Source organism: Sapajus apella, unplaced genomic scaffold (assembly GCF_009761245.1).
Source record: "Sapajus apella isolate SASKATOON/1434 unplaced genomic scaffold, GSC_monkey_1.0 scaffold6, whole genome shotgun sequence".
NCBI lineage: Eukaryota > Metazoa > Chordata > Mammalia > Primates > Cebidae > Sapajus > Sapajus apella.
In genome coordinates this window covers 69,170,570-69,197,232 of record NW_022436946.1, presented here as the reverse complement: position 1 = coordinate 69,197,232, position 26,663 = coordinate 69,170,570, and the positions used below count along the sequence as shown (strand labels likewise).

Genomic DNA, 26,663 nt, shown 5'->3' with positions numbered 1-26,663 from the left:
CTTCAGTGCTCTGGAGGATAATTCATCTGAATCTGGAGGCTGAGCTCATTTAAATGAGCTATCTATATCTTATTATTTCTTCATCTGCTTTGAGCAGGACAAGATAGAGGCAAACTTATAATCCAATAGTTCTGCTTCCTCTGTGCTTTACAAGTCAGCCCTAAGTAATGGACCTTGTTTTTGTTTAAATGAAAACTGTTTTCTTTAATTAAATCTGTTTTCTTTAAAAATGCTACGTCTTTCCTTATCCTTAGCTTTTGTCTTCCAACATACATTTTACTACACAGTATTTACGAGTTAGCACCAAAAATAAAACAAATTTTAGAAGCGGTTTCTGCTCAGAAAATGACATACAGAGAATTTGCATGACCACCGACTTGGAAAAAACAATTTGTATCTTTTACAGTTTTTAGATCATTTTATCAGAAGATACTTATAAAATAACCAAAATCCTAATATTTTAATTCCTGCTATCATTTAAAACTATGAAAAAAACACAAAATGTACTACTACAAGAGGAACCTATTACTCAGCATTTAAATGTGATAAAATTTCAAGGATTTTACTAAAATGATAACAAAATAATAGAGTAACAGAAGACAGAATATTGCAGTTCTACTCCCATCCCACACATGAGGTTTAGTAACCCATATGATTCTTTTTCATTTTGTTTCATTGAGACAGAGTCATCTAGGCTGGAGTGCAGTGGCGTGATCTTGGCTCACTGCAACCTCTACTTCCCAGGTTCAAGCCATTCTCCTGCCTTGGCCTCTGAGCAGCTGGGATAACAAGGTATGCACCACTACGTATGACTAATTTTTGTATTTTTGGTAGATATGGGGTTTTGACATGTTGGCTAGGCTGGTCTCAAACTCCTGAGCTCAAGTGATCCATCTGCCTCAGCCTACCAAAGTTCTGAAATTACAGGCATAAGCCACTGCATCCAGCCATGACCTATCTGATTCTATGTGACCTAGAAGAACACAAATAACATGTCTGTTTCCTCAACAGTTCAGTGTTTGAGTTGGACTACAGAATTCCCCATCAAGGTGTTTCAGAGGTTGCTTCAAGTTGTTAGGCATGTGAGTTTCTGAAGTACCCTCAGTAACATAGCTCCTCAATCACTACCACAGGAAAAATCAGTTTTATCTGGTTGCCTATGAAGAACTGCCAAAACTTAAAAAACCGATAGACCAAATCAGTAGTTTCAAACCTTTAAAAATAAAAAACAGTAGAACCCTTGAAGTTCACTGAGCTCAATTTGAAAACTATTGCACTAAATTATTTCTACAGGCCTTTCAAACTCAAGAATGCTACAATGCTTTAATGTATTTACCTTTAATTAACGTACTTTTCATATATTTCCCTTTTTTTTCACTCATATATTAGGTGTCTGGTAAGTACCAACCACTGAGCCAGACTCATTATGAACTTTATCCCTAACCGTGTTAACAATCACCTGCAGAGTTTTACAGACTCAAAACTAAGGTTCATATAGTTAGATCTAAGTGGTGTATCACACATCATAAAGCTGGAATGATATATAACCAGAATTTGAAACTTGTCTATTTATATAATGTGTGTGTGTGTGAGAAGTTTCACTGGGAACTTAATAGGTGAAGGGGTAGGTATTAACAGTTTAATTAATAGCCTAATTAAAAAATAAGCTAAAATTTTTAAATTTGACCTTGAATTCTAAGCCAATAATTTGTAACTCAACTAAGTTAGCAAAGTCTACCAATGTTTCCATATTAAAGATGCTTTCAGAAAAATGCAAATACCTAGTGAATGGGAAACAAAAAATACAAATGCTCTAGAATCTCCTAGAATGCTAATAACCACAAGAAAGGCCAATTAAATCCTCCCAAAATGAAAAACTTAACATTAATCCAAGAACAACTATTATCCAGTAGCACTCTTTACAGTCCTTATATTAACAAATAGCCAAGAACGATTTTTAAAATGCTCTACTGACCCAGGGACTTCATCTTCTGGGATTTTTCAATTTGTATACTGATTTATACATATAAAGACTTAAGTTTAATGCTTTGCATCTTCTATACTATCTCAAAACAAAAGCCAACATATATATTAATGTTAAAAGAAAAACTTCAGACACATTAGCAGAGTTTACTTGAGCCAATTTACAAACTGGGCAGCACCCAGAACCAGAATAGGTTCAGAGTGACTCCAAGGCTACCAGATGGTCAGGTAACATTTATGGGCAGAAAAAGGAAAGTAACATACAGAAAACAGAAGCGAAGTAAAGAAACAGGTGGGCTGGTTACAGCTTGGTATCTGTACTACTTGAATATAGTTTGAATAGTTGGCCACAGGGATTGGCTGAAACTCTGTCACTGGTACAAGAGTACCTTACAGTCTGTTTACATAACCAGTTAGATTATACGCTGCTATGTTGGAGAAACTTTTAGGCCAAACTTAAAATACGAAAGGTGGCAGTTTGGCCCGGTGGTTCATGGCTGTAATCCCAGCACTTTGGGAGGCTGAGGTGGGCAAACCACAAGGTCAGGAGTTTGAGACCAGCCTGGCCAACATGGTGAAACCCAGTCTCTACTAAAAATACAAAAAATTAGCTGGCTGTGATGGTGGGTGCCTGTAGTCCAAGCTACTCAGAAGGCTGTGCCAGAAGAATCACCTGAACCCAGGAGGTGGAGGTTGCAGTGAGCTGAAATCATGCCACGGCACTCCAGCCCAGATGACAGTGCAGGACTCTGTCTCCCAAAAAAAAAAAAAAAAAAAAGGCAGCTTTAGGCTAAACTTAAATTTAACATTAATAAGGAAAGGATTCATCACACTATGATACATCTACACAATGGAATAATATGCAGCCTTTAAAAAGCATGAGACTGATTTTTGTGTGTGTGCAAAAATACACACACACATATCTATCTAAATATATGTATATAACACGATAATATGTAAAGAGTGCCAAAATACACTTTTCAGTGAAAAAAAAGTATTGAACAATGTGTATGGTACACTCCCATCTGTGGTAAGAGAATGAAAAATGGACATTAATATACAGATATGAGACTGCACACATAGCAACAATTTCTTAACGGTGACTGTTTCTTCAGAAGGGGCCTAGAAAGCATAGCATAGAAGGGAAACTGATGTATCACTGACTATCTTTTTGTATTATTTGAATTTTAAGCCCCTTTTTAGTGCTTGTATTACTTTTTCAGTGGGAAAGCTATCTTAAATATTAACACAAAATTGCCATAATACTTGTTCTACCTAAATGGGTAGTTTCTAAGGACACTGCAAAGTTTATTTTCTGAAACTGTTTTAAGCTTTACCATTCAAACATAAATCTCATAATTTCATTGTAAATCTTCTCCCTCCAGAAAAGGTAAAAATATACATAAATAATAAAATCTAGCCAGTTCTTTGACTATACAATAAAAAATTAATAGAATCTCAATGAATGATATTTTATCTTCTAAGCAATTATTCTTTTCAACAATAGGAATTCTTCATTTCTCCAACATTAAATAATACACACAATAAGGATTTAATTGGAAGGCATAAATATAATTTACCATGTTAAAAACACTTTTGGCATATGGAAGGCTTAGAAGTATGAATTTAGACTCATCAGATTTCAGAACTGAATGTCACCTCAGAAATCATACCATTTAATTTCTCAGATGAAGCAACTGCTGCAACCTGGAGGTTGGGAGAACTGTACAAACTCAAGAGTCAGACAACAACAGAGCTAACCTGGTTTGACCATTGTTCTGTCCTAATTAGCTTCATTTGTTAAATAAATGCAGAACAGGTAGGAAAGGCAAAGGAAGGCTTCTGGATTTGGGTTTCTAAAGGGTTAAAGGGCAGAAAAAGTTTGAGAGCAGATTCCAGGCCACTAGAACAAAGTATGGCAAGGAAACTCGAAGTAAAGTGGACCTACCCGGCTCAATACTAGACAGTTCACTTCCAGTTCTGAATAAACTAGGAAGAGTAAAGGGAAGATAACACTGAATCAATTCTTATTTTTGAAAGTGGTTTGGCCGGGCGCGGTGGCTCACGCCTGTAATCCCAGTACTTTGGGAGGCCGAGGCGGGTGGATCACGAGGTCAAGAGATCGAGACCATCCTGGTCAACATGGTGCAACCCCGTCTGTACTAAAAATAAAAAAAAAAAAAAATCAGCTGGGCATGGTGGCACATGCCTGTAATCCCAGCTACTCAGGAGGCTGAGGCAGGAGAATTGCCTGAACCCAGGCCGGGGGGGTTGGGGGCAACCTAGGTTCCCCCCATCCACCCCAGCCTGGGTAAAAAGAGTAAAACCCTGCCCAAAAAAAAAAAAAAAAAAAAAAAAAAGAAAGTGGTTTACATGGGAAGCAATGTTATCAACAAGCAACACTTATAATACACATACTTGAGGGCAGCTCTAGGGTCAAGAGAATTTGAATGCCAACCAATTAGAGTAAAATCTACTAAAAGAAAAATAAGTCTGTTCAAACTTCCTTTCATAGCTCCATGATACTGAGCTGTATGATGATACTCAAGCATTCCGTAAAATCTTTAGAAACTTTTTAAAAAGGAAAGTCTTGTTTCATTTTGTTTTTCTGACAAAGTAATTCATTCTGTGCCAACTTAAAATGAGTTGTATTTTTCTATGTACTAAATGTGTGCCCTAGTTTACTGGAGTCTTTTTAATAACTATGCACATGATATTACATTTATGATCTTTTCATAATGCTTGGAAAATAGTTTCCTATTTCATGATTATGGTTTCTTATGATAGTTACCTTTCATGATACTTGCTTTATGACACCCTGTTGGTCATAGCTATGACTGATCTGCTATTGTACATCCCTGATCAGGAATACAACCCCAACGGTAAGTCATAAGGCATTAGTACAGAACTGATGCCTTTACCTTCAGCCCCTATTTGAGGTCAGTCCCTGGACCAGCAAAAAATGGTGCAGTCTGGCAGTCACTAAAAAAAACTGCATATTAAGGGTATTACTAATGAAATTGCTAACAAAGAACTGCCTATGTTAAGTCAGTGATTTATAAAGAATGATGTGAAAACCCTTAAAGGTCCCTGAGGCACTTTGGAAGGTCTTCAAAGGCAAAACTATTTTATAATAATAAGATATTATTTGCTGTTTTCACTCATTTTCATTCATATTGTGTCATGAGTATACAATGGGGTTTCCCAAAGGCTCCGCTGAAACATATACACATTTGGAAAGTCTGCATAACTCAATGAACCAATATTTTCCAAATGACCAATGTGTGAATGTAAAACATCCACTGAAAGACAACCAATGAATTTTAGTGTATCCAAATACAAAAAGTTCATTAATATGGTCTCATATTCCACATTACAACTCACCATTAAGAAATCAGTTGTTATGCTTTAGCATATCAAAAAAGAATATCCAATTATCTGAAAAGGCTACTAAAATACGCCTCCGTTTTCTAACTACTTTAGACACCAGTGTGAGGCTCAATTTTCTTCATACTTATCAATCGTAACATAATGCAACAGATTGAAGCAGAAACAGATATGAGGACCCAGCTGTCGCCTATTAAGCCACGCATTTAAAAAAATCAGAAATATATAAAATTATGCCACTCTTGTCCTAATTTATTTTTGGGTTGTGAAATACAGATTTTTTTTTGTTAAAAGATCTAACATATAATGAGTTGCTTATTACTAAGTATATTAATACAATTTTTTAATGTTCTCAAAGTTTATTTCTAATGTGGTAAACCTCAATAGATATACATAAACAAAAGCTAGGGGAGATGTCAATAGTTTTTAAGGGTATGAAAGGGTATTGAGAGGAAAGGTTTGAAAACCACTACTTTATATAACTAAAAGAGTTTTTTCTATAAAAGGCTGTGTGTTACAGTTTTATTTAAATATTATACGGCATATGTATCTGTATGGTAGATGCACCTGACAGCAATAACTAAACTTAAGTATACCCTGAGAATGATCCTTCATGGCAGAAACACCTGAATGTATATTCAGAGTTCCAAGCAGTGGCCACTCAAGAGATTCATTCCTTACCTGTGAGGAACACCTGAGCCCCTGGCCTGTTCCATGGAATGCTGGCCATACAGGGGATCCAGACCCTTTGTTTTGGGTTAAAAGAAGTTACCAGGTGGAGGCTATTAGGGGGTGGAGGTTAAGTGAAAATGCTACATAAACTGCATGCTTCTGCAAGAGGTGGCAGTCTACTGTCCAGTCCACCACCACTGAACCACCCTGTATGCAAGTTATACCCGGTAAACCTTATGTCTCATTTGCTGGCTTTGGATCTCTTTTTTGGCCTCTTGCCATTCCTATCAAAGTTAATAGGGGTCCAGCATGACAATATATTAAATTGGGGCTGATACACTGATAGGACTTTCTTCAATAAATTTATTGATGTAACAGCCAAAATAAAGGTATAAAGTCAACTCTAAATAAGGAAGTAAGTATATAGACTGAGATAGCTGTCTGCCCTTTCTCAGCAAGTTTAATCCCATCAAGTATTTCTCCATCCCTGGTCTATGGCCTGGAACCAGAGCAAGCCGTATCTTACAAGATAGGCTGTAATTTCTGAAAGAGGACAGACAACTGTCATAGTAGTTATCCCCACAGATACCTTTGGCTGCTCATCTCTTTAACCATTTATTCATTTCTAAACTACTACACTCATAAATTACTAAGATTCTAAGCATTGTGTCACTTCCATCAACTAATAAGATAAGCCTGCACCCAACTTATAGGTTGATGTTCTGAGGAAAAGTTTTTCACAGCTCAGCTAGATATAGGTAACCTTGAAGATGCCTCACTCCAAATCCAACCCCATTACCCCCACTTAAGAAGGAATCGCAACTAGCAAGAGAAATGAGTTGTGGCCTGAAATCCTGGAATGAGACAAGCTATAAACAAATACACAAACAAAAAAACACCACCACATAAACAAGTACCCTTACTAAAGAACAGCACAGAACTTAACGATAGCACAGAGATATTTACTAAGATTTTACTTTAATTTCAAGAGATACACAGGACTTTCTTAATTTGCAAAATGAAACATCATAATCAAGCTCCTGATTTCCTTCCTTAATCAGTTAGTGGTTTGATAATACCTGAGTTAGAAGAAAAAGGATCAATGGCGTTGGCTGAAGGAAAATTTGAAAAATAAAATGAGGCACAAAAACAAATGCTAAATTTTGCAGTAAAGTAAGAAACTCAATAGTAAATATTTGAAATTCTGGATTGACTTCTGAGATCATGAAAGAGCTACATAATGGGTTAAAAACCAGAGGCTGCATTTAGAAAGTATAAAAATGTAGGATAAAAAGTAGAGAATAATTACCCTCAGGTGGGCTGACCAGGCTACACCCTCTCCATCCCAATAAGAAGACAGCTAGTATAGTACAACAGCTGATAGGAGATTATTGGGTTAAGAGGAGTAGGTTCATGACTGCGCATGGTGGCTCACGCCTGTAATCCCAACATTTTGGGGGCCAACGCGGGTGGATCATCCGAGATCAGGAGTTTGAGGCCAGCCTAACCAACATAGTGAACTTCGTATGTACTAAAAATACAAAAATTATCCAGACGTGGTGGTGCATGCCTGTAATTCCAGCTACTCAGGAGGCTGAGGCAGGGGAATTGCTTGAACCCAGGAAGTAGAGGTTGCAGCAAGCCAAGATCATGTCACTGCACTTGCACTCCAGCGTGGGCAACGGAGTAAGACTCCGTCTCAAAACGTACACACACACACACACACACACACACACACACACACACACACGAAGCAGGTTCATAACATATTAAATGTTGATTCCAATATAATGTCAATTACATCAGAAATGAAGCAGTTTAGATGTACCAATCCAATGTTGAGGCAAACAGCTGATAAATTCACTATTTCTAAAACTTGGGAGTAAATTTCTAAAACAAAGTCATTCCTTGGTTTGCATAAAACATTCACAACCCCTTGTGAAAATAACTAACTTTTACAACAAAAATAAGCTTTGAAATTCAAAAATAAAATTCAAATGTAACTTTCTAATTCAGTAAGAATTGAGACCATTTAAAATTGCTCTGAAGGAAATAAAATATTTAGGTATAAATCTAAAACATATACAGATTTGTATCCTGAAAATTACAAAATATGATGAAAAAAATCGGACTCCCTAAATAAATGGAGACACATACTGTGTTCACAATTGGAACATTCAACATATTAAAGATGTCAATTCTCCACAAACTGATCTGTTTAATGCAATTCCTACAAAAATTCCAGGAAGGTGTTTGTAGATGCAGACAAACTCATTCTAAAATTTATGTGGAAAGGCAGAGGATCAAGAGTAGATAAAATAGCTAAAATGTTTAAAATGAAGTATAACATGAGAGGAATCAGTCGCTCTAATGTTAAGGCTTATTATGGATGCTGTATGTAATCAAGAGTGTGTGGTTAACAACAAAGAAACAGACACACAGATCAACAGAACAGAGACTACAAAAATAAACCCACAAAAATATGCTCAACTGACAAAAGTGTCAAAGTAATTCAATGAAGGAGGGATATCTTTTTAACAAATGATGCTGAAGTAATTACATATCCATAGGCCAAACAAACAAAAAAGAACCTCAGCCTAAACTCACATTCTATACAAAAATTAACTCAAAATGAATTATGGACTTAAGTGTAAAATATAAAACCATAAAACTTTGATAAAACACCAAGTGGTACACCTTAAAAATAACTAATTTTTATTTGTCAATTATACCTCAATAAAGCTGGGGGAAGAAAAAATAGAAGAAAATCTTTGAGACAAACAGGCAAAGAACAATATGGATAAGTGAAGTGTTATACTTGACACCAAAGCACAATCCATAAGAGATGTAGCTGCTAAACAGAGCCACATAAAAATTAAAAATTTCTCCACTGAATGTGAAAAGACAAGCTGTGAAAAAACTGTATATCTGACAAAAAACTTTTTATTTGGATTATAATAAAGAATTCTCTAAAAACAGATAAAGCAAACAATCCGATTAGGAAATGGGCAGAAAACATGAAAGAAATGTACAGATCTACAGATGGCACTTAAGCACATGAAAAGATGTTCAACATCATTAGCCATTAGAAAAATGCAAATTAAAACCACAATGAGATGATGCTACATAACTATCAAAATGGCTAACACTTTAAAAAGTGTTAACATCAAATGCTGGCAAGGATGCTGAGAAACTGGACCATGTATACAGTACTGGTGGGACAATAAAATGTTACTACTACTTTAGGAAAGAGAATTTTCTGATGATTGTTATGAATAGAAAAAAACAACAAAGAAAAAAATGTAAAAAAAAAAAAAGAGAATGGAATGGCAGTTTCTTAAAACACCAAATAGATTTATCATAAAACCAGCAACTGTACTTTCAGAAATATATCCTAGAGAAATTAAAAAGTATATTCAAACAAAAATCTGCACATAAATGGTCACAGGAGTTTTATTAGTTAGGAGTCCAAAACTGGAAACCAACCAAATGTCCTGCAATAGGATGTACCATAACACTCCACAGTACATCCATACCATGGAATACTACTCAGAGAAAAAAGGGAACTACTGCTACATGCAACCATTTGAGTGAATGTATAAGTGGAATCTGCCAATGTCAGAAGGTTAGATACTATATGATTCCATTTATAAAACATACTAAAAATGACAAAATTAAAGAAATAATGAGCAAATTAGCAGATATCATAGGTTGGTAAGGGGAAGGCAGGAGGTAGCTGTGGATGCAAAAGAGTAAAATATAAAAGATTCTTGAGATGGAATTGGTCTACTTCTTAATTATGTCTGTAGTCACACAAATCTATACATGTGATAAAACTGCACATAACTAAATACATACGCACATAAAACTTGCAAAAGCTGAGTGCAGTTGATAGATCATATGTATCATGGCCAATTTCCTGGTTCCAATATTAGTTATTCTATATAATATTTTTACAATTGCCTGTCAATTTACAATGAACTCAAAATAAAAATTTAAAACACTTCTAAAATCCAATATGAAAAAAAAAAACAAAAACAAGGACACTACATGGTTAACTATTTCAAAGACTTAACATTATAGGTGACTGATTTTCATGCTCCCAGTGAGCAGCCATATAATTTACCTCCATCTAAAACTCAGAATCCACAGGCTTAGTCCCATTTCTTATTTCTTCCCTCTTTCTTCTCCCTCCCTACCACCTGTCAATCCCCTTCACATAAAAGAAAACTGCAGTATATAGTTGTATATGTGTGTATATGCACTGCAATTTCATGTTCTCTCTGTATGTGTAGTTTTATATACACACTCAGCTATTTATCATATTTATTAACTAGCATTCTGTGCTCTTCATTCGTAATTTTAAAATTCATTATGTGGCACATTTTATGCTTCAATTTAAAAATAATTAAAATGTCAGTTGTTTATGATAACTGTTCCCAGTCCCCACTGCTACCCAACTTCATGGGTAAGTGGCTCTTAAAAATAGTTTCTGTTTGCTTTGCACTTTGAGCTGGTCATTATTGGAATCCACATAATAGGATATCTTCTGTGCACTGAAACAGAAGACAATAATTGCAAATTTTAGAGGAAAAATAGGTGCTTTTTCTGGCCACTTATGTACGGTGTATATTTAATAAACTCCTGTCCCTGGGCATGGCACTGGTATAATGGGCATAGCATACATATAGACTAAGTACCACAACATGCCATATCTTAAAAACATCTAATTAATATACTGCAGAAACCTATTTTTTTATACTTCTGGGCTGCCTTTGCTCACTGTAACACCAAGCATTATTGTCAAACTTTTTCATACCTTTGCTTTCCAAACTACTTGTCAATTTTAAGCAACAGAACCTGACTAAGGGCTCTGTTTGATACATAGATATAGACGGTGGCAACTGAGTGCCCTGTGTAAAAGTCATGCAATAGAAATCTTTTCCTCTTTCCATTCAAGAAATACTTTAAAAAGATCTGCTGTATTCTCAGACTAGTCAGTCAATATTCTCCCACCTACCCTCTAACACTTTTTAAAAATGTGTGTGTGTGTGTATATTATTGCACTTTAGGTTCTGGGGTACATGTGCAGATCATGTAGGATTGTTGCATAGGTACATACATGGCAATTTAGTTTGCTGCCTCCATCCCCCTGTCACCTGTATCTGGCATTTCTCCTCATGTTATCCCTCCCTAACCTCCCTACCCTCTGCTGTCTCTACCCTATTTCCCTGCAATAGACTCCGGTGTGTGTGCTCCCCTCCCTGTATCCCTGTGTTCTCATTGTTCAACACCTGCCTGTGAGTGAGAACATGCAGTGTTGATTTTCTGTTCTTGTGTCAGTTTGCTGAGAATGATGGTTTCCAGATTCATCCATGTCCCTGCAAAGAAAATGAAATCATCCTTTCTTATGGCTGCATAGTATTCGATGGTGTATATGTGCCACATTTTCCTTGTCCAGTCTATCATTGATGCGCATTTGGGTTGGTTCCAGCTCTTTGCTATTGTTAACAGTGCCTCAATGAACATATGGGTGCATATGTCTTTATAACAGAACAACTTATAATCCTTTGGATATATACCCGGTAATGGGATTGCTGAGCCAAATGGAATTTCTATTTCTAGGTCCTTGAGGAGTTGCCACACTGTCTTCCACAATGGTTGAATTAATTTACACTCCCACAAACTCTGTAAAAGTGTTCCTATTTCTTCACATCCTCTCCAGCATCTGTTGTGTCCTGATTTTCTAATGATCGGCATTCTAACTGGCATGAGATGGTATCTCAATGTGGTTTTGATTTGGCATTTCTCTAATGACCAGCGATGATGAGCATTTCTTCATATGTTTCTTGGCCTCACAGATACCTTCTTTTGTAAAGTGTCTGTTCATATCCTTTGCCCAGTTTTGAATGGGTTTCCTTTTTTCTTGAAAACCTGTTTCAGTTCTTTGTAGATTCTGGATATTAGCCCTTTGTCAGATAGGTAGATTGCAAAAAATTTTCCCATTCTGTTCATTGCTGGTTCACTCTAATGACTGTTTCCTTCGCTGTACAGAAACTCTGGAGTTTAATTCGATCCCATTTGTCTATTTTGGCTTTTGTTGCCATTGCTTTCGGTGTTTTAGCCATGAAGTCCTTCCCTATGCCTATGTCCTGAATGGTATTGCCTAGGTTTTATTCTAGGGTTTTTATGGTGTTAGGTCTTATGTTTAGATCTTTAATCCACCTGAAGTTAATTTTAGTATGAGGTGTCAGGAAGGGGTCCACGTTCTGCTTTCTGCACATGGCTAGCCAGTTTTCCCAACACAATTTATTAAACAGGGAATGCTTTCCCCATTGCTTTTCTCAGGTTTGTCAAAGGTCAGATTATCGTAGATGTGTGGTGTTGCTTCTGAGGCCTCTGTGATGTTCCATTGGTCTATGTTTCTGTTTTGGTACAAGTACCATGCTGTTTTGATTACTGTGGCCTTGTAGAATAGTTTGAAGTCAGGCAGCATGATGTCTCCAGCTTTGTTCTTTTTGCTTAGGACTGTTTTGGCTATACGGGCTTTCTTTTGGTTCCACATGAAGTTTAAAGTAGTTTTCACCAGTGCTGTCAAGAAGGTCATTGGTAGCTTGATGGGGATAGCACTGAATCTATAAATAACTTGGGGCAGTATGGCCATTGTCACAATGTTGATTCTCCCCAACCATGAGCATGGAATGTTTTTCCATCTGTTTGTGTCCTCTCTGATTTTCTGGAGCAGTGGTTTGTCATTCTCCTTAAAGAGGTTCTTTATATCCCTTGTTAGTTGTATTTCTAGGTATTTTATTCTCTTTGTAGCAATTGTGAATGGGAGTTCCCCGATGATTTGGCTCTCTGTTACTGGTGTATAGAAATGCTTGTGATTTCTGCACGTTGATTTTGTATCCTGAGACTCTGCTGAAGTTGCTTATCAGTTTCAGGAGATTTTGGGCTGAGATGATGGGGTCTTGTAAATATACAATCATGTCGTCTGCAAAGAGAGGCAATTTGGCTTCCTCTTTTCCTAACTGAATACTCTTTATTTCTTTTTCTTGACTGATTGCTATGGCTAGAACTTCCAATATTATATTGAATAGGAGTGGTGAGAGAGGGCATCCTTGTCTTGTGCCAGATTTCAGAGGGAATGCTTCCAGTTTTTGCCCTTTCAGTACAATATTGGTTGTGGGTTTGTCATAAATAGCTTTTATTATTTTGTGATATGTTCTGTCGACACCTAGTTTATTGAGAGATTTTAGCATAAAGAACTGTTGAACTTTGTTGAAGGCCTTCTCTGCATCTATTGAGATAATCATGTGGTTTTTGTTTTTTGTTCTGTTTATGTGGTAGATTATGTTTATAGGCTTGTGTATGTTGAACCAGCCATGCATCCCTGGGATGAAGCCTACTTGATTGTGATGGATAAGCTTTTTGATGTTCTGTCACAATCGGTTTGCCAGTATTTCATTGAAGCTTTTTGCATCTATGTTCACCATGGATACCGGCCTGAAGTTTTCTTTTCTTGTTGAGTCTCTGCTGTGTTTTGGTATCAGGATGATGTTGGTCTCATAAAATGATTTGGGAAGGATTCCCTCTCTCTGTATTGTTTGGAATAGTTTCAGAAGGAGTGGTACCAGCTCCTCTTTGTATGTCTGGTAGAATTTGGCTGTGAATCCATCTGGACCTCAGCTTTTTTTAGTTGGCAAGTTATTAATTGCTGCCTCAACTTCAGCCCTTGTTATTGGTCTATTCAGGGTTTCGACTTCTTCCTGATTTAGGCTTGGGAGGCTGCAAGTTTACAGGAACTTCTCCATTTCTTCCAGGTTTACTGGTTTATGTGCATAGAGTTCTTTTTAGTAATCTCTGATGGTAGTGTGTATTTCTGTGGAATCTGTGGTGACATCCCCTTTATCATTTTTTATTGCATCTATTTGTTTCTTCCCTCCTTTCTTTTTTATTAATCTAGCTAATGGCCTATTTTGTTGCTCTTTTCAAAAAACCAGCTCCTGGAGTGATTTTTTGAAGGGTTTTTTTGTGTGTGTGTCTCTATCTCATTCAGTTCTGCTCTGATCTTAGTTATTTCTTGTCTTCTGCTAGCTTTTGAGGTTTTTTGATCTTGCTCCTCTAGCGCTTTCAATTTTGATGATATGGTGTCAATTTCAGATCTTTCCTTGCTTCTCATGTGGGCATTTATTACTATAAATTTCCCTCTAGACGCTGCTTTAAATGTGTCCCACAGGTTCTGGTACGTTGTGTCTTCATTCTGGTTGGTTTTCAAGAACATCTTTACTTCTGTCTTCATTTGATTGTTTATCCAGTCAACATTCTAGAGCCAGTTATTCAGTTTCCATGAAGTTGAGTGGTTTTGAGTTAGTTTCTTAATTCTGAGTTCAAATTTGATTGCCCAGTGGTCAAATTTGATTGCCCAATGATTTCCATTCTTTTGTATTTGCTAAGGGGTGATTTACTTCCAATTATGTGGTCAATTTTAGAGTAGGTGTGATGTGGTGCTGAGAAGAATGCATATTCTGTGGATTTAGGGTGGAGAGTTCTGTAAATGTCTATTAGGTCTGCTTTGTCCAGATCTGAGTTCAAGTCCTGGATGTCCTTAATTTTCTGTCTCCTTGATCTGTCTAATAGTCACAGTGGAGTGTTAAAGTCTCCCACTATTATTGTGTGGGAGTCTAAGTCTCTTTGTAGGTCATTAAGAACTTGCTATATCTATGTGGGTGCTCCTGTATTGGGTGCATATATATTTAGGATCATTAACTCTTCTTGTTGCATTGATCCTTTTACCATTATGTAATGCCCTTCTTTGTCTCTTTTGATCTTTGCTGCGTTAAAGTCCATTTTAATAGAGAATAGGATTGCAACTCCTGCTTTTTTTTGCTCTCTATTTGCTTGGTAAATCGTTCTTCATCCCTTGATTTTGAGCCTATGTGAGTCCTTGCATGTGAGAAGGGTTTCCTGGATACAGCATACCAAGGGGTTTTCACTTTTTATGCAATTTGTCAGTCTGTATCTTTTGATTGGGGCATTTAGTCCATTTACATTTAAGGTTAATATTGTTATGTGTGAGTCTCAGCCTGCCATTTTGATGCTATCTGGATGTTTTGCCCATTAGTTGATGCATTTTCTTCATTGTGTCGATGGTCTTTACCATTTGGTACGTTTTTGGAATGACTGGTACTGCTTGTTCCTTTCTATGTTTAGTGCTACTTTCTGGAGCTCTTGTAAAGTAGGCCTGGTGTTGATGGAATTTCTGAGCAATTGACTATTCGCAAAGGATTTTATTTCTACTTTGCTTATGAAGCTTAGTTTGGCTGGGTATGAAATTCTAGGTTGAAAGCTCTTTTCTTTAAGGATGTTGAATACTGGCCCTCACTCTTCTGGCTTGCAGGGCTTCTGATGAGAGATCTGCTGTGAGTCTGATGGGCTACCCTTTGTGGGTTACCCAACCTTTCTCTCTGGCTGCCCTTAGCATTTTTTCCTTCATTTCAACCCTGCTGGATCTGAGAATTATGTGACTTGGGGATGCTTATGTGCCTTGGTGTTGCTCCCTTTGAAGAATATCTTTGTGGTGTTCTCTGTTATTTCCTGGACTTGAATGTTGGCTTGCCTTGCTAGGTTGGGCAAATTCTCCTGGATAATATCCTGAAGAGTGTTTTCATGATTGGATTCATTCTCTCCGTCACATTCAGGTACACCTATCAAATGTAGATGAGGTCTTTTCACATAATCCCATATTTCTTTTTTTTTAATTGTATTTTAGGTTTTGGGGTACATGTGAAGGACATGCAAGACTGTTGCATAGGTACACACATGGTAGTGTGATTTCCTCCTTCCTCCCCATCACCTATATCTGGCATTTTCCCCCATGCTATCTCTCCCCAACTCCCCACCTCCTGCTGTCCCTCCCCTACTTCTCCCCCGACAGACCCCATTGTGTGATGCTCCCCTCCCTGTGTCTATGTGTTCTCATTGTTGAACACCCACCTATGCGTGAGAACATTCAGTGTTTGATTTTCTGTTCTTGTGTCAACGATTTGCTGAGAATGATGGTTTCCAGGTTCATCCATGTCCCTACAAAGGACACGAACTCATCATTTTTGATGGCTGCATAATATTCCATGGTGTGTATGTGCCACATTTTCCCTGTCCAGTCTATCATCAATGGGCATTTGGGTTAGTTCCAGGTCTTTGCAATTGTAAACGGTGCTGCAATGAACATTCATGTGCATGTGTCCTTATAGTAGAACGACTTATTATCCCTTGGATATATACCAAGTAATGGGATTGCTGGGTCAAATGGAATTTCTATTTCTAGGTCCTTGAGGAATCGCCACACTGTCTTCCACAATGGTTGAACTAATTTACACTCCCACCAACAGCGTAAAAGTGTTCCGGTTTCTCCACATCCTCTCCAGCATCTGTTGTCTCCAGAATTTTTAATGATCGCCATTCTAACTGGCGTGAGATGGTATCTCAATGTAGTTTTGATTTGCATTTTTCTAATGACCAGTGATGATGAGCATTTTTCCATGTTTGTTGGCCTCATGTATGTCTTGTTTTGTAAAGTGTCTGTTCATATCCTTCGCCCATTTTTGAATGGGCTTGTTTTTTTCTTGTAAATCTGTTTTAGTTCTTTGTAAATTCTGGATATCAGCCCTATGTCAGATGGGTAGACTGCAAAGATTTTTTTCCCATTCTGTTGGTTGCCGATTCACTCTAATGACTGTTTCTTTTGCTATGCAGAATGTGTGGAATTTGATTAGGTCCCATTTGTCTATTTTGGCTTTTGTTGTCAATGCTTTTGGTGTTTTGGTCATGAAGTCCTTGCCTACGCCTATGTCCTGAATGGTTTTGCCTAGATTTTCTTCTAGGGTTTTTTATGGTATTAGGTCTTATGTTTAAGTCTTTAATCCATCTGGAGTTAATTTTAGTGTAAGGTGTCAGGAAGGGGGCCAGTTTCTGCTTTCTGCACATGGCTAGCCAGTGTTCCCAACATCATTTATTAAACAGGGATTCCTTTCCCCCTTGTTTGTTTTTGTCAGGTTTGTCAAAGATCGGATGGTACTAGATGTGTTGTGTTGCCTCAAAGGCCTCTGTTCTGTTCCATTGGTCTATATCTCTATTTTGGTACCAGTACCATGCTGTTTTGATGACTGTGGCCTTGTAGCATAGTTTGAAGTCTGGTAGTGTGATGCCTCCCACTTTGTTCTTTTTGCTTAGAATTGACTTGGCTATGTGGGCTCTCTTTTGGTTCCATATGAAGTTTAAGGTGGTTGTTTCCCGTTCTGTGAAGAAGGTCATTGGTAGCTTGATGGGGATAACGTTGAATCTGTAAATTACTTTGGGCAGTATGGCCATTTTCACAATATTGATTCTTCCTATACTTGAACATGGAATGTTTCTCCATCTGTTTGTGTCCTCTCTTATTTTGTTGAGCAGTGGTTTGTAGTTCTCCTTGAAGAGGTCCTTTATGTTCCTTGTTAGCTGTATTCCTAGGTATTTTATTCTCTTTGTAGCAATTGTGAATGGCAGTTCATTCTTGATTTGGCTCTCTTTAAGTCTGTTATTGGTGTATAGGAATCCTTGTGATTTCTGCACACTGATTTTGTATCCTGACACTTTGCTGAAGTCACTTATCAGTTTCAAGAGATTTTGGGCTGAGACGATGGGGTCTTCTAGATATACAATCATGTCGTCTGCAAATAGAGACAATTTGACATCTTCCTTTCCTATTTGAATACCCGTTATTTCTTTTTCTTGCCTGATTGCTCTGGCTAGAACTTCCAATAAAATAACAGTGGTGAGAGAAGGTATCTTTGTCTAGTGCCAGATTTCAAAGGAAAGGCTTCCAGTTTTTGCCATTCAGTATGATATTGGCTGTTGGTTTGTCATAAATAGCTTTTATTATTTTGAGATATGTTCGGTCAATACCTAGTTTATTGAGAGTTTTTAGCACAAAGGGCTGTTGAATTTTGTCAAAGGCCTTCTCTGCATCAATTGAGATAATCATGTGGTTTTTGTCTTTGGTTCTGTTTATGTGGTGAATTACATTTATGGACTTGCGTATGTTGAACCAGCCATGCATCCCCAGGATGAATCCTACTTGATCATGGTGGATAAGCTTTTTGATGTTCTGTTGCAATCGGTTTGCCAGTATTTTATTGAAGCTTTTTGCATCTATGTTCATCATGGATATTGTCCTGAAGTTTTCTTTTCTTGCTGAGTCTCTGGCGGTTTTTGGTATCAGAATGATGTTGGTCTCATAAAATGATTTGGGAAGGATTCCCTCTTTTTGGATTGTTTGGAATAGTTTCAGAAGGAATGGTACCAGCTCTTCTTTGTATGTCTGGTAGAATTCGGCTGTGAACCCGTCTGTACCTGGGCTTTTTCTGGGTGTTAGGCTCTTAATTGCTGCCTCAACTTCAGCCATTGTTATTGGTCTATTTAGGGTTTCGACTTCTTCCTGGTTTAGTCTTGGGAGGATGCAAGTGTCCAGGAATTTATCAATTTCTTCCAGGTTTACTAGTTTACGTGCATAGAGTTGTTTGTAATAATCTCTGACGATGGTTTGTATTTCTGTGGAATCTGTGGTGATATCCTCTTTATCATTTTTTATTGCATCTATTTGATTCTTCTCTCTTTTCTTTTTTATTAATATGGCTAGTGGTCTCTCTATTATGTTGATCTTTTCAAAAAATCAGCTGCTGGATTTATTGATTTTTTGAAGGGTTTTTTGTCTCTCTATCTCCTCCAGTTCTGCTTTGATCTTAGTTATTTCTTGTCTTCTGCTAGGTTTTGAGTTTTTTTTTATCTTGCTCCTCTAGCTCTTTCCATTTTGACGATAGGGTGTCAATTTTAGATCTCTCCTTGCTTCTCATGTGGGCATTTATTGCTACATATTTTCCCCTAGAGACTGCTTTAAATGTGTCCCAGAGATCCTGTCGTGCTGTGTCTTCGTTCTTGTTGGTTTCAAAGAACATCTTTATTTTTGCCTTCATTTCACTGTTTATCCAGTCAACATTCAGGAGCCAGTTTTTCAGTTTCCATGAAGCTGTGCGGTTCTGAGTTAGTTTATGAATTCTGAGTTTTAACTTGATTGCACTGTTTTCTGAGAGGCTGTTTGTTATGATTTCCGTTCTTTTGCATTTGCTGAGGAGTGATTTACTCCCAATTATGCGGTCAATTTTAGAGTAGGTGTGATGTGGTGCTGAGAAGAATGTATATTCTGTGGATTTGGGGTGGAGAGTTCTGTAAATGTCTGTTAGGTTTGCTTGGTCCAGGTCTGAGTTCAAGTCCTGGATATATTTGTTAATTTTCTGTCTGGTTGATCTGTCTAATATTGACAATGGGGTGTTAAAGTCTCCCACTATAATTGTGTGGGTGTCTAAGTCTCTTTGTAAGTCCTTAAGAACTTGCCTTATGTATCTGGGTGCTCCTGTATTGGGTGCATATATATTTAGGATTGTTAGCTCTTCTTGTTGCATTGATCCTTTTACCATTATATAATGTCCTTCTTTGTCTCTTTTGATCTTTGTTGCTTTAAAGTCTATTTTATCAGAGACGATAATTGCAACTCCTGCCTTTATTTTGCTCTCCATTTGCTTGGTAAATCTTCCTCCATCCCTTTATTTTGAGCCTTTGTGTATCCTTGCATGTGTGAAGGGTTTTCTGGATACAGCACACCGATGGGTTTTGGCTTTTTATTCAATTTGCCAGTCTGTGTCTTTTGATTGGGGCATTTAGTTCACTTACATTTAGTGTTAATATTATTACGTGTGAATTTGATACTGCCATTTTGATGCTAGCTGGCTGTTTTGCCTGTCAATTGATGCAGATTCTTCATTGTGTTGATGCTCTTTACCATGTGGTATGTTTTTGGAGTGGCTGGTACTGGTTGTTTCTTTCTATGTGTGGAGCCTCTTTCGGGAGCTCTTGTAAAGCAGGTCTGGTGGTGATGAAATCTCTGAGTACCCACTTGTTCACAAAGGATTTTATTTTTCCTTCACTTATGAAGCTTAGTTTGGCTGGATATGAAATTCTGGGTTGAAAGTTCTTTTCTTTAAGGATGTTGAATATTGGCCCCCACTCTCTTATGGCTTGTAGGGTTTCTACCGACAGATCTGCTGTGAGTCTGATGGGCTTCCCTTTGTGGGTAACCCGACCTTTCTCTCTGGCTGCTCTTAGCATTTTCTCATTTCAACCCTGGTGAATCTGACAATTATGTGCCTTGGGGTTGCTCTTCTTGAGGAATATCTTTGTGGTGTTCTCTGCATTTCCTGGACTTGAACATTGGCCTGCCTTGCTAGGTTGGGGAAGTTTTCCTGGATAATATCCTGAAGAGTATTTTCCAGCTTGGATTCATTCTCTCCGTCACATTCAGGTACAACTATCAAACATAGATTAGGTATTTTCACAGAGTCCCATATTTCTTGGAGACTTTATTCATTCCTTTTTACCCTTTTTTCTCTGATCTTGCCTTCTCGTTTTATTTCATTGAGTTGATCTTCGACCTCTGATATCCTTTCTTCTCCTTGGTCAATTCGACTGTTGAAACTTGTGTATGCTTCATGAAGTTCTCGTGTTGTGTTTTTCAGCTCCATCAATTCACTTATATTCCTCTCTAAGTTGTTTATTCTCATTAGCATTTCGTCAAATCTTTTTTCAAGTTCTTAGTTTCTTTGCATTGGGTTAGAACATGTTCTTTTAGCTCACAGAAGTTTCTTTTTATCCACCTTCTGAAGCCTGATTCTGTCAATTCATCACACTGATTCTCCATCCAGTCTTGTCCCCTTGCTGGTGAGGAGTTGTGATCCCTTGCAGGAGGAGAGGCGTTCTGGTGTCGGGTGTTTTCATCCTTTTTGCACTGGTTTCTTCCCATCTTTGTGGATTTATCCACCTGTCGTCTTTGTAATTGTTGACTTTCAGATTGGGTCTCTGAGTGGACGTCCCGTTTGTTGATGATAAAGTTATTTCTTTCTGTTTCTTCATTTTCCTTCTAACAGTCTGGTCACTCTGCTGTAGGACTCCTGAGGTCCACACAGGCCCTGCTTGCCTGGGAATCACCTGCAGCAGCTGCAGAACAGTAGGGTTGCTGCCAGTTTCTTCTTCTGCTATCTTTGTCCCTGAAGGATACCCACCAGATGTCAGTCTGAGCTCTCCTTTATGAGGTGACTCTTTGGATATATGGGGTTAGGGAGCTGCTTCAGGAGACAGTCTCTCCTTTATAAAGGGAGCTGAAGTGCTGAGCTGTGAGCTCCATTGTTCATTCAGAGCTGCTAGGCAGGTACGTTTAAGTCTGCTGCAGCAGAACTCATAACCCCCCCGTTACTTTTTTAATTTTTTCCCAGGTGCTTTGTCCCGGGGAGTTAGGGCTTTATTTATGAGTTTCTGTTGTGCTGCTGTCTTTTTTCAGGGCTGCCCTGCCCGTCGAGGAGGCAGCCAGGTCACTATCTGCCTGCAGAGGCTTTGCTGAGCTGCTGTGGGCTCTGCCCAGCTGCCGTGTGAACTTCCCTGCAGTCCTGTTTATACAAGTGTAGTTAGAACTGCCTCGGAAATGGTGGCCCACCTCTATAATTGAGGACTCTCTGTGTAATGGCACACTGCCTCAGCAATGGTGGACTACCTCTGTAGTGGTGGACTGCCTCGGTAATGGCGGACACCCCTCCCCCACAGAGCTGGACCATCCCAGGTTAGGCTATGCTTGCTGTGAAACTCTCAATCCAGTGTTTCCAATTGCTGTTTTTTTGTGGGGGTTCGACCAGCCGAGCCTGATCACCTGGCTCCCTGCCTCAGAGCCCTTTTTTTTTAGTTGAATGGTCGACTCTTGTCTACCTGGTGTTCCAGTCACCTGTTGAAAAGGTGCTGGGATCTGTGTGATTTCCCATGCAATGACCCACTGCACTGCGCTGGTTGACACAGCCACTCTGAGATTCGTGGCACTTTTTTGCCCAGGGACCTCCTGGCCTGGCTCCCTGCTTCAGTCCCCTTTTTAATCAGTTGAATGGGTGCCTCTGTCTGCCAGGAGCTCCAATTGCCAGCTAAAACAGCACCCGGACCCGTATATTTTTTACGGAGAACCACTGGCAAAACAGCCGCACCAGCGAAAACAGCCACGCTGGCCAAACAGCCGCGCCAGCCAAACCAGCCGCGCTGGCGACCCGTGGGGCTTCTCTGCCTGGGAATCTCCTGGTCTGTGGGCAATAAAAATCCATCTGGAAATGCAGCCTCCACTCACCCTCTGTGCTTTCGCTGGGAGCTGCAATCCTGAGGTGCTCCTAATCAGCCATCTTGGATCCTTCCCCATAATCCCATATTTCTTGAAGGCTTTGTTCATTTCTTTTCACTCTTTTTTTCTCTAATCTTGCCTTCTCGTTTTATTTCATTGAGTTGATCTTCAATCTCTGATATCCTTTCTTCTGCTTGCTCGATTCGACTACTGAAACTTACATATGCTTAACAAAGTTCTCGTGTTGTTTTTCAGCTCCATTAAGTCATTTATATTCTTCTCTAAGCTGTTTATTATTGTTAGCATTTCGTGAAACCTTTTTTCAAGGTTCTTAGTTTCTTTGCACTGGGTCAGAATATGTTATTTAAGCTCAGAGAAGTTTATTACCCACCTTCTGAAGCCTGTTCCTGTCAATTCATGAGACTCATTCTGCATCTAGCTTTGTTCCCTTGCTGGTGAGAGTTGTGATCCCTTGGAGGAGGAGCGGCATTCTGGTTTTTGCTGTTTTCATCCTTTTTGTGCTGGGTTCTTCCCATCTCTGTGGATTTATCTACCTATGGTATTTGTAGTTGGTGACTTTCAGATGGGGTCTCTGAGTGGACGTCCTTTTTGTTGATGTTGAAGTTATTTCTTTCTGTTTTTTTTAGTTTTCCTTCTAACAGTTAGGCCTCTCTGCTGTAGGTCCACTCCAGATCCTGCTTGCCTGGGGATCACCTGTGGTGGCTTCAGAACACTAAGGGTTGATGCCAGCTTCTGTTATCTTCATCCCAGAAGGATACCTGTCAGATGTCAGCCTGAGCTCTCCTTTATGCGGTGTCTCTTTGGATATACGTGAGTCAGGGAGCTGCTTGAGGAGAGAGTCTGTCCCTTACAGCAGCTCAAGTGTTGAGCTGTGACCTCTGTTGTTCTGTTCAGAGCTGCTGGGCAGGTACATTTAAGTCTGCTGCAGTGGAACTCATACCTGCCTTTTTTCCCAGGTGCTCTCTCCTGGGAGGGTGGGGCTTTATTTATAAATTCCTGACATGCTGCTACCTTTTTTCAGAGATGCCTGCCCAGCAAGGAGGTAGCCTAGTCACAGTCTGCCAGCAGAGGTATTGCAGAGCTGCTGTGGGCTCTGCCCAGCTGCTGTGTGAACTTCCTTGAGGTTTTTTTTACAGAGGTATAGTTAGAACTGCCTTGGTAATGGCGGTCTGCCTCGGTAATGGCAGGCTGCCCCTATAATGTCAGACTGCCTCAGTATTTGCAGATTGCCTTGGTAATGGTGGACTGCCTTGGTAATGGCAGATGCCCTTCGCCCCACAGAGCTGGACTGTCCTGGGTCCAGCTGTGCTTGCTGCGAAACTCTCAATCCAGAGCGTTTCAGATTGCTGGTCTTTGTTGGGGTGGGACCTGCTGAGCAAGATCACTTGGCTCCCTGTTTCAGCCCACTTTTTTCAGCTGAATGGGCAGCTGTGTCTCCCAGGTGTTTCAGGCGCCAGCTGAAATGGCCACCCAGATATGTGTGAGTTTTTGTGCAGAGACTCGCTGTGCCAGCTGAAACAGGCATGCTGAAAACTTGTGGTGCTTTTCAGCCTGGGAATCTCCTGGTGTGTGGGCAGTAATAACTCGTTTGGAAATACAGTGATCACTCACCCTCTGCGTTGTTCTCGCTGGGAACTGCACTCCAGAGCTGTTCCTATTTGACCATCTTGGATTGTCTCCCCTAACGGTTTTTATTCAGGGGAATCGGTGCATACCGCGTCCCAAAAGATGTACTACAATCTTTGATAAATAATGTGCATCAATGTAAAAACAAAAGGCATTGTTGATGTGGCATTTCTTACACAGTGGCCCAAAAAGGTTAGTTTTATATAATATGGCTATTGCAGTGTCATTTCCTATTTTAGAGAAACAATCAGATAACGAAATAGAATATTTTCCCCAAATGACTATGATCTATCATTCAACATGTAGGTCATTTAATATACACAATCTTTTGGATCTTCCTCTTAAATACATAATCCTACATATTCCCAAATGTTTTACTTGGAAAAACAATACTAAAAATAGTTTTTATTTCCAAGCAAATGCCAAACCAGCACATTAAATGCCCAATGAGAAACATCCCAAGAAAGCACAATTAGAAACTGGAGAAATCGTACCTTAATTCTTCTCTCGGTGTCATCTAACTTTAACTCTGCTGAAACTAGTTTCTTTGCCAAATCATCCCGTTCAGGTAGGTGTCTAGCTTCAGAGATCTCTTTCAGTTTCTGTAAGGAAAATTTTGTCCTAAATAGTTCACTCTCTGTATCTTTTACCCTTTTCTCAGTTGCCCGTTCTTTCTCTTGAGATTTTCTTAAGCGTTCTTTGAGTGCTGTAATCTCATTGTTATGACGAAATATAAGCTGTGAGATTTCATTTTCGGCATCTTCAAACTTATTCAAGGCTTTCTCCTGTCTGTACTGAAGCCTTTTCAAAGATTTATTTTCTTTTAGCAGCTCAGCTAACTTGACCTGGAGTTCAGATACTTCATTCTGCAACTCATTGATTTTTAGCAGTCTTGCAGACAGAACTCGTTTTGTAACAAGATTGGTATCTTTCCGAAGCAGCTCTCTATTCAGGCTCTGGGAGCGAAATCCCACTCGGACTCCCTTCCTGTTTGGTAGACCCTTAGGGCTTGGTTTCCGAGGGGCTAAAAAAGAAACAGGAATAACATAAAGTGAAAGCTGTACCAAATGTTGTGTTACTTATTCATTCTAACACAAGGGGGTCCATAGCATTCTTTAGTTATTTTCAATATTAAGAAAGGACTTTACAATATTTAGTAGAATATCAAATTTTATTTAGAGCTCTAAATAGATTTCTATTAAGAAAGGTGTGCAGTATTTTAAGAAAGGTAAAAAATATTCTGATCTATCAAAAATGATACCGTAATAGTTTACATGGAATGATTCTACACAGCTTTAAAAGACAGCAGTGTCAGGCCTTAACTATTTTTAACTGTTTAGATAAGACAGCAAGTCAGAATTCAAACATGAGCATCATCAGCATCAGCGTGGTGCATAACAAACACTGGACAAAACATTGTGATATTCAAGTCATTTGTGGCAAGATATTTGGGATTATTTGAAATGTGAAAATGTATGTTTTCAATTTGCATTTCTTTCATGATCAGTGATGTCAAGCTGTTTCATATGTTTGTTGAGCATATGTATGTCTTCTTTTGAAAAGTGTTTATGTCCTTTTACCACTTTTTAATGGGGTACAATGAGATACTATCACACATCAGTTAGGATGACTATTATTAAAAAGTCAAAAACAAAAAACAAAAAAACCAGATGCTGGCAAGGTTGTGGAGAACAAAGATCACATATACACTGTTAGTAGGAGTGTAAATTAGTTCAACCATTGTGAAAGACAATGTGGCGATTCCTAAGACCTAAAGTCAGAAATACCATTCGACTCAAATACCAAAGGAATGGTATATTCCTTTGGGTACCATTACTGGGTATATACCCAAAGGAAGAGAAATCACTCTATTATAAAGACACATGTAAATATATATTCATTGTAGCACTATTCACAATAGCAAAGACATGGAATCAACCCAAATGCTCATCAGTGATAGACTGGATAAAGAAAATGTGAAACATATAAACCATGGAATACTATAAAGCCATAAAAAGGAACGAGATCATGTCCTTTGCAGGTTCATGAATGGAGCTGGAGGCCATTATCCTTAGCAAACTAACATGGCAACAGAAAATCAGATAACACACAATTTCACTTCTAAGTGGATGCTAAATGATAGGAACACATGGATACATAGAAGGGAACAACACACACTGGGGCCTACTGGAGGGTGCAGAGTGAGAGGAGAGAGAGGGTCAGGAAGAATACCTAATGGATACTAGGCTTAATACCTGGGTGATGAAATAATTCATACAACAAATCTCCATAATACATGTTTACCCAGGTAACAAACCTGTACATTCTGCATGTGTCCCTGAACTTAAAGCAAAAAAAAAAAAAAAAAGTGTATTTTTTTTTTCATTAATCACAACTTTCTCTAACTGGGGACAGAAGAAGAGTATATTGTACAGTGAGATTTGTGACTCAAATTTATCACTTAACTCTTTGGGCAATTCAATCAAATGTTTCCAAGTCTATTTACCCAGCCCATAGAAAGAAGACAATGTCACCCACACAATTAGGTTGTTGGGAGAATTAAATGTTCTACACATTCTCTGTTGGTAATAAGAACATTCCATTTATCAGTGATTGAAAATGGAAAACAGCAGTATACGTGTGTTTCTAATGCTTTCTCAGAGGATTTCTTTTTGTGTGATATTCAAACCAAAAACGCCTAATTTGGGAAGACAAAAACAAAAAATTACATCCTAAA

At 38.6% G+C, this 26,663-nt stretch overlaps 1 protein-coding gene and 1 long non-coding RNA gene across 2 annotated transcripts in view; one reads left to right on the top strand and one right to left on the bottom strand.

Moving 5' to 3' along the window:
- Nucleotides 1-26,663, bottom strand: part of LCA5 (lebercilin LCA5) — a 66,571-nt gene that overhangs the window by 16,947 nt on the left and 22,961 nt on the right. The window contains exon 3 of the mRNA XM_032275444.1: nt 24,421-24,950. Within this exon, the coding sequence (XP_032131335.1) occupies nt 24,421-24,950 (530 nt within the window). The remainder of the gene's footprint in view (nt 1-24,420; nt 24,951-26,663) is intronic.
- LOC116549690 lies at nt 876-24,496 on the top strand. Its single transcript, XR_004268005.1, has 3 exons — nt 876-885; nt 16,575-16,585; nt 24,412-24,496. It is a non-coding gene; the product is annotated as an uncharacterized LOC116549690 (long non-coding RNA).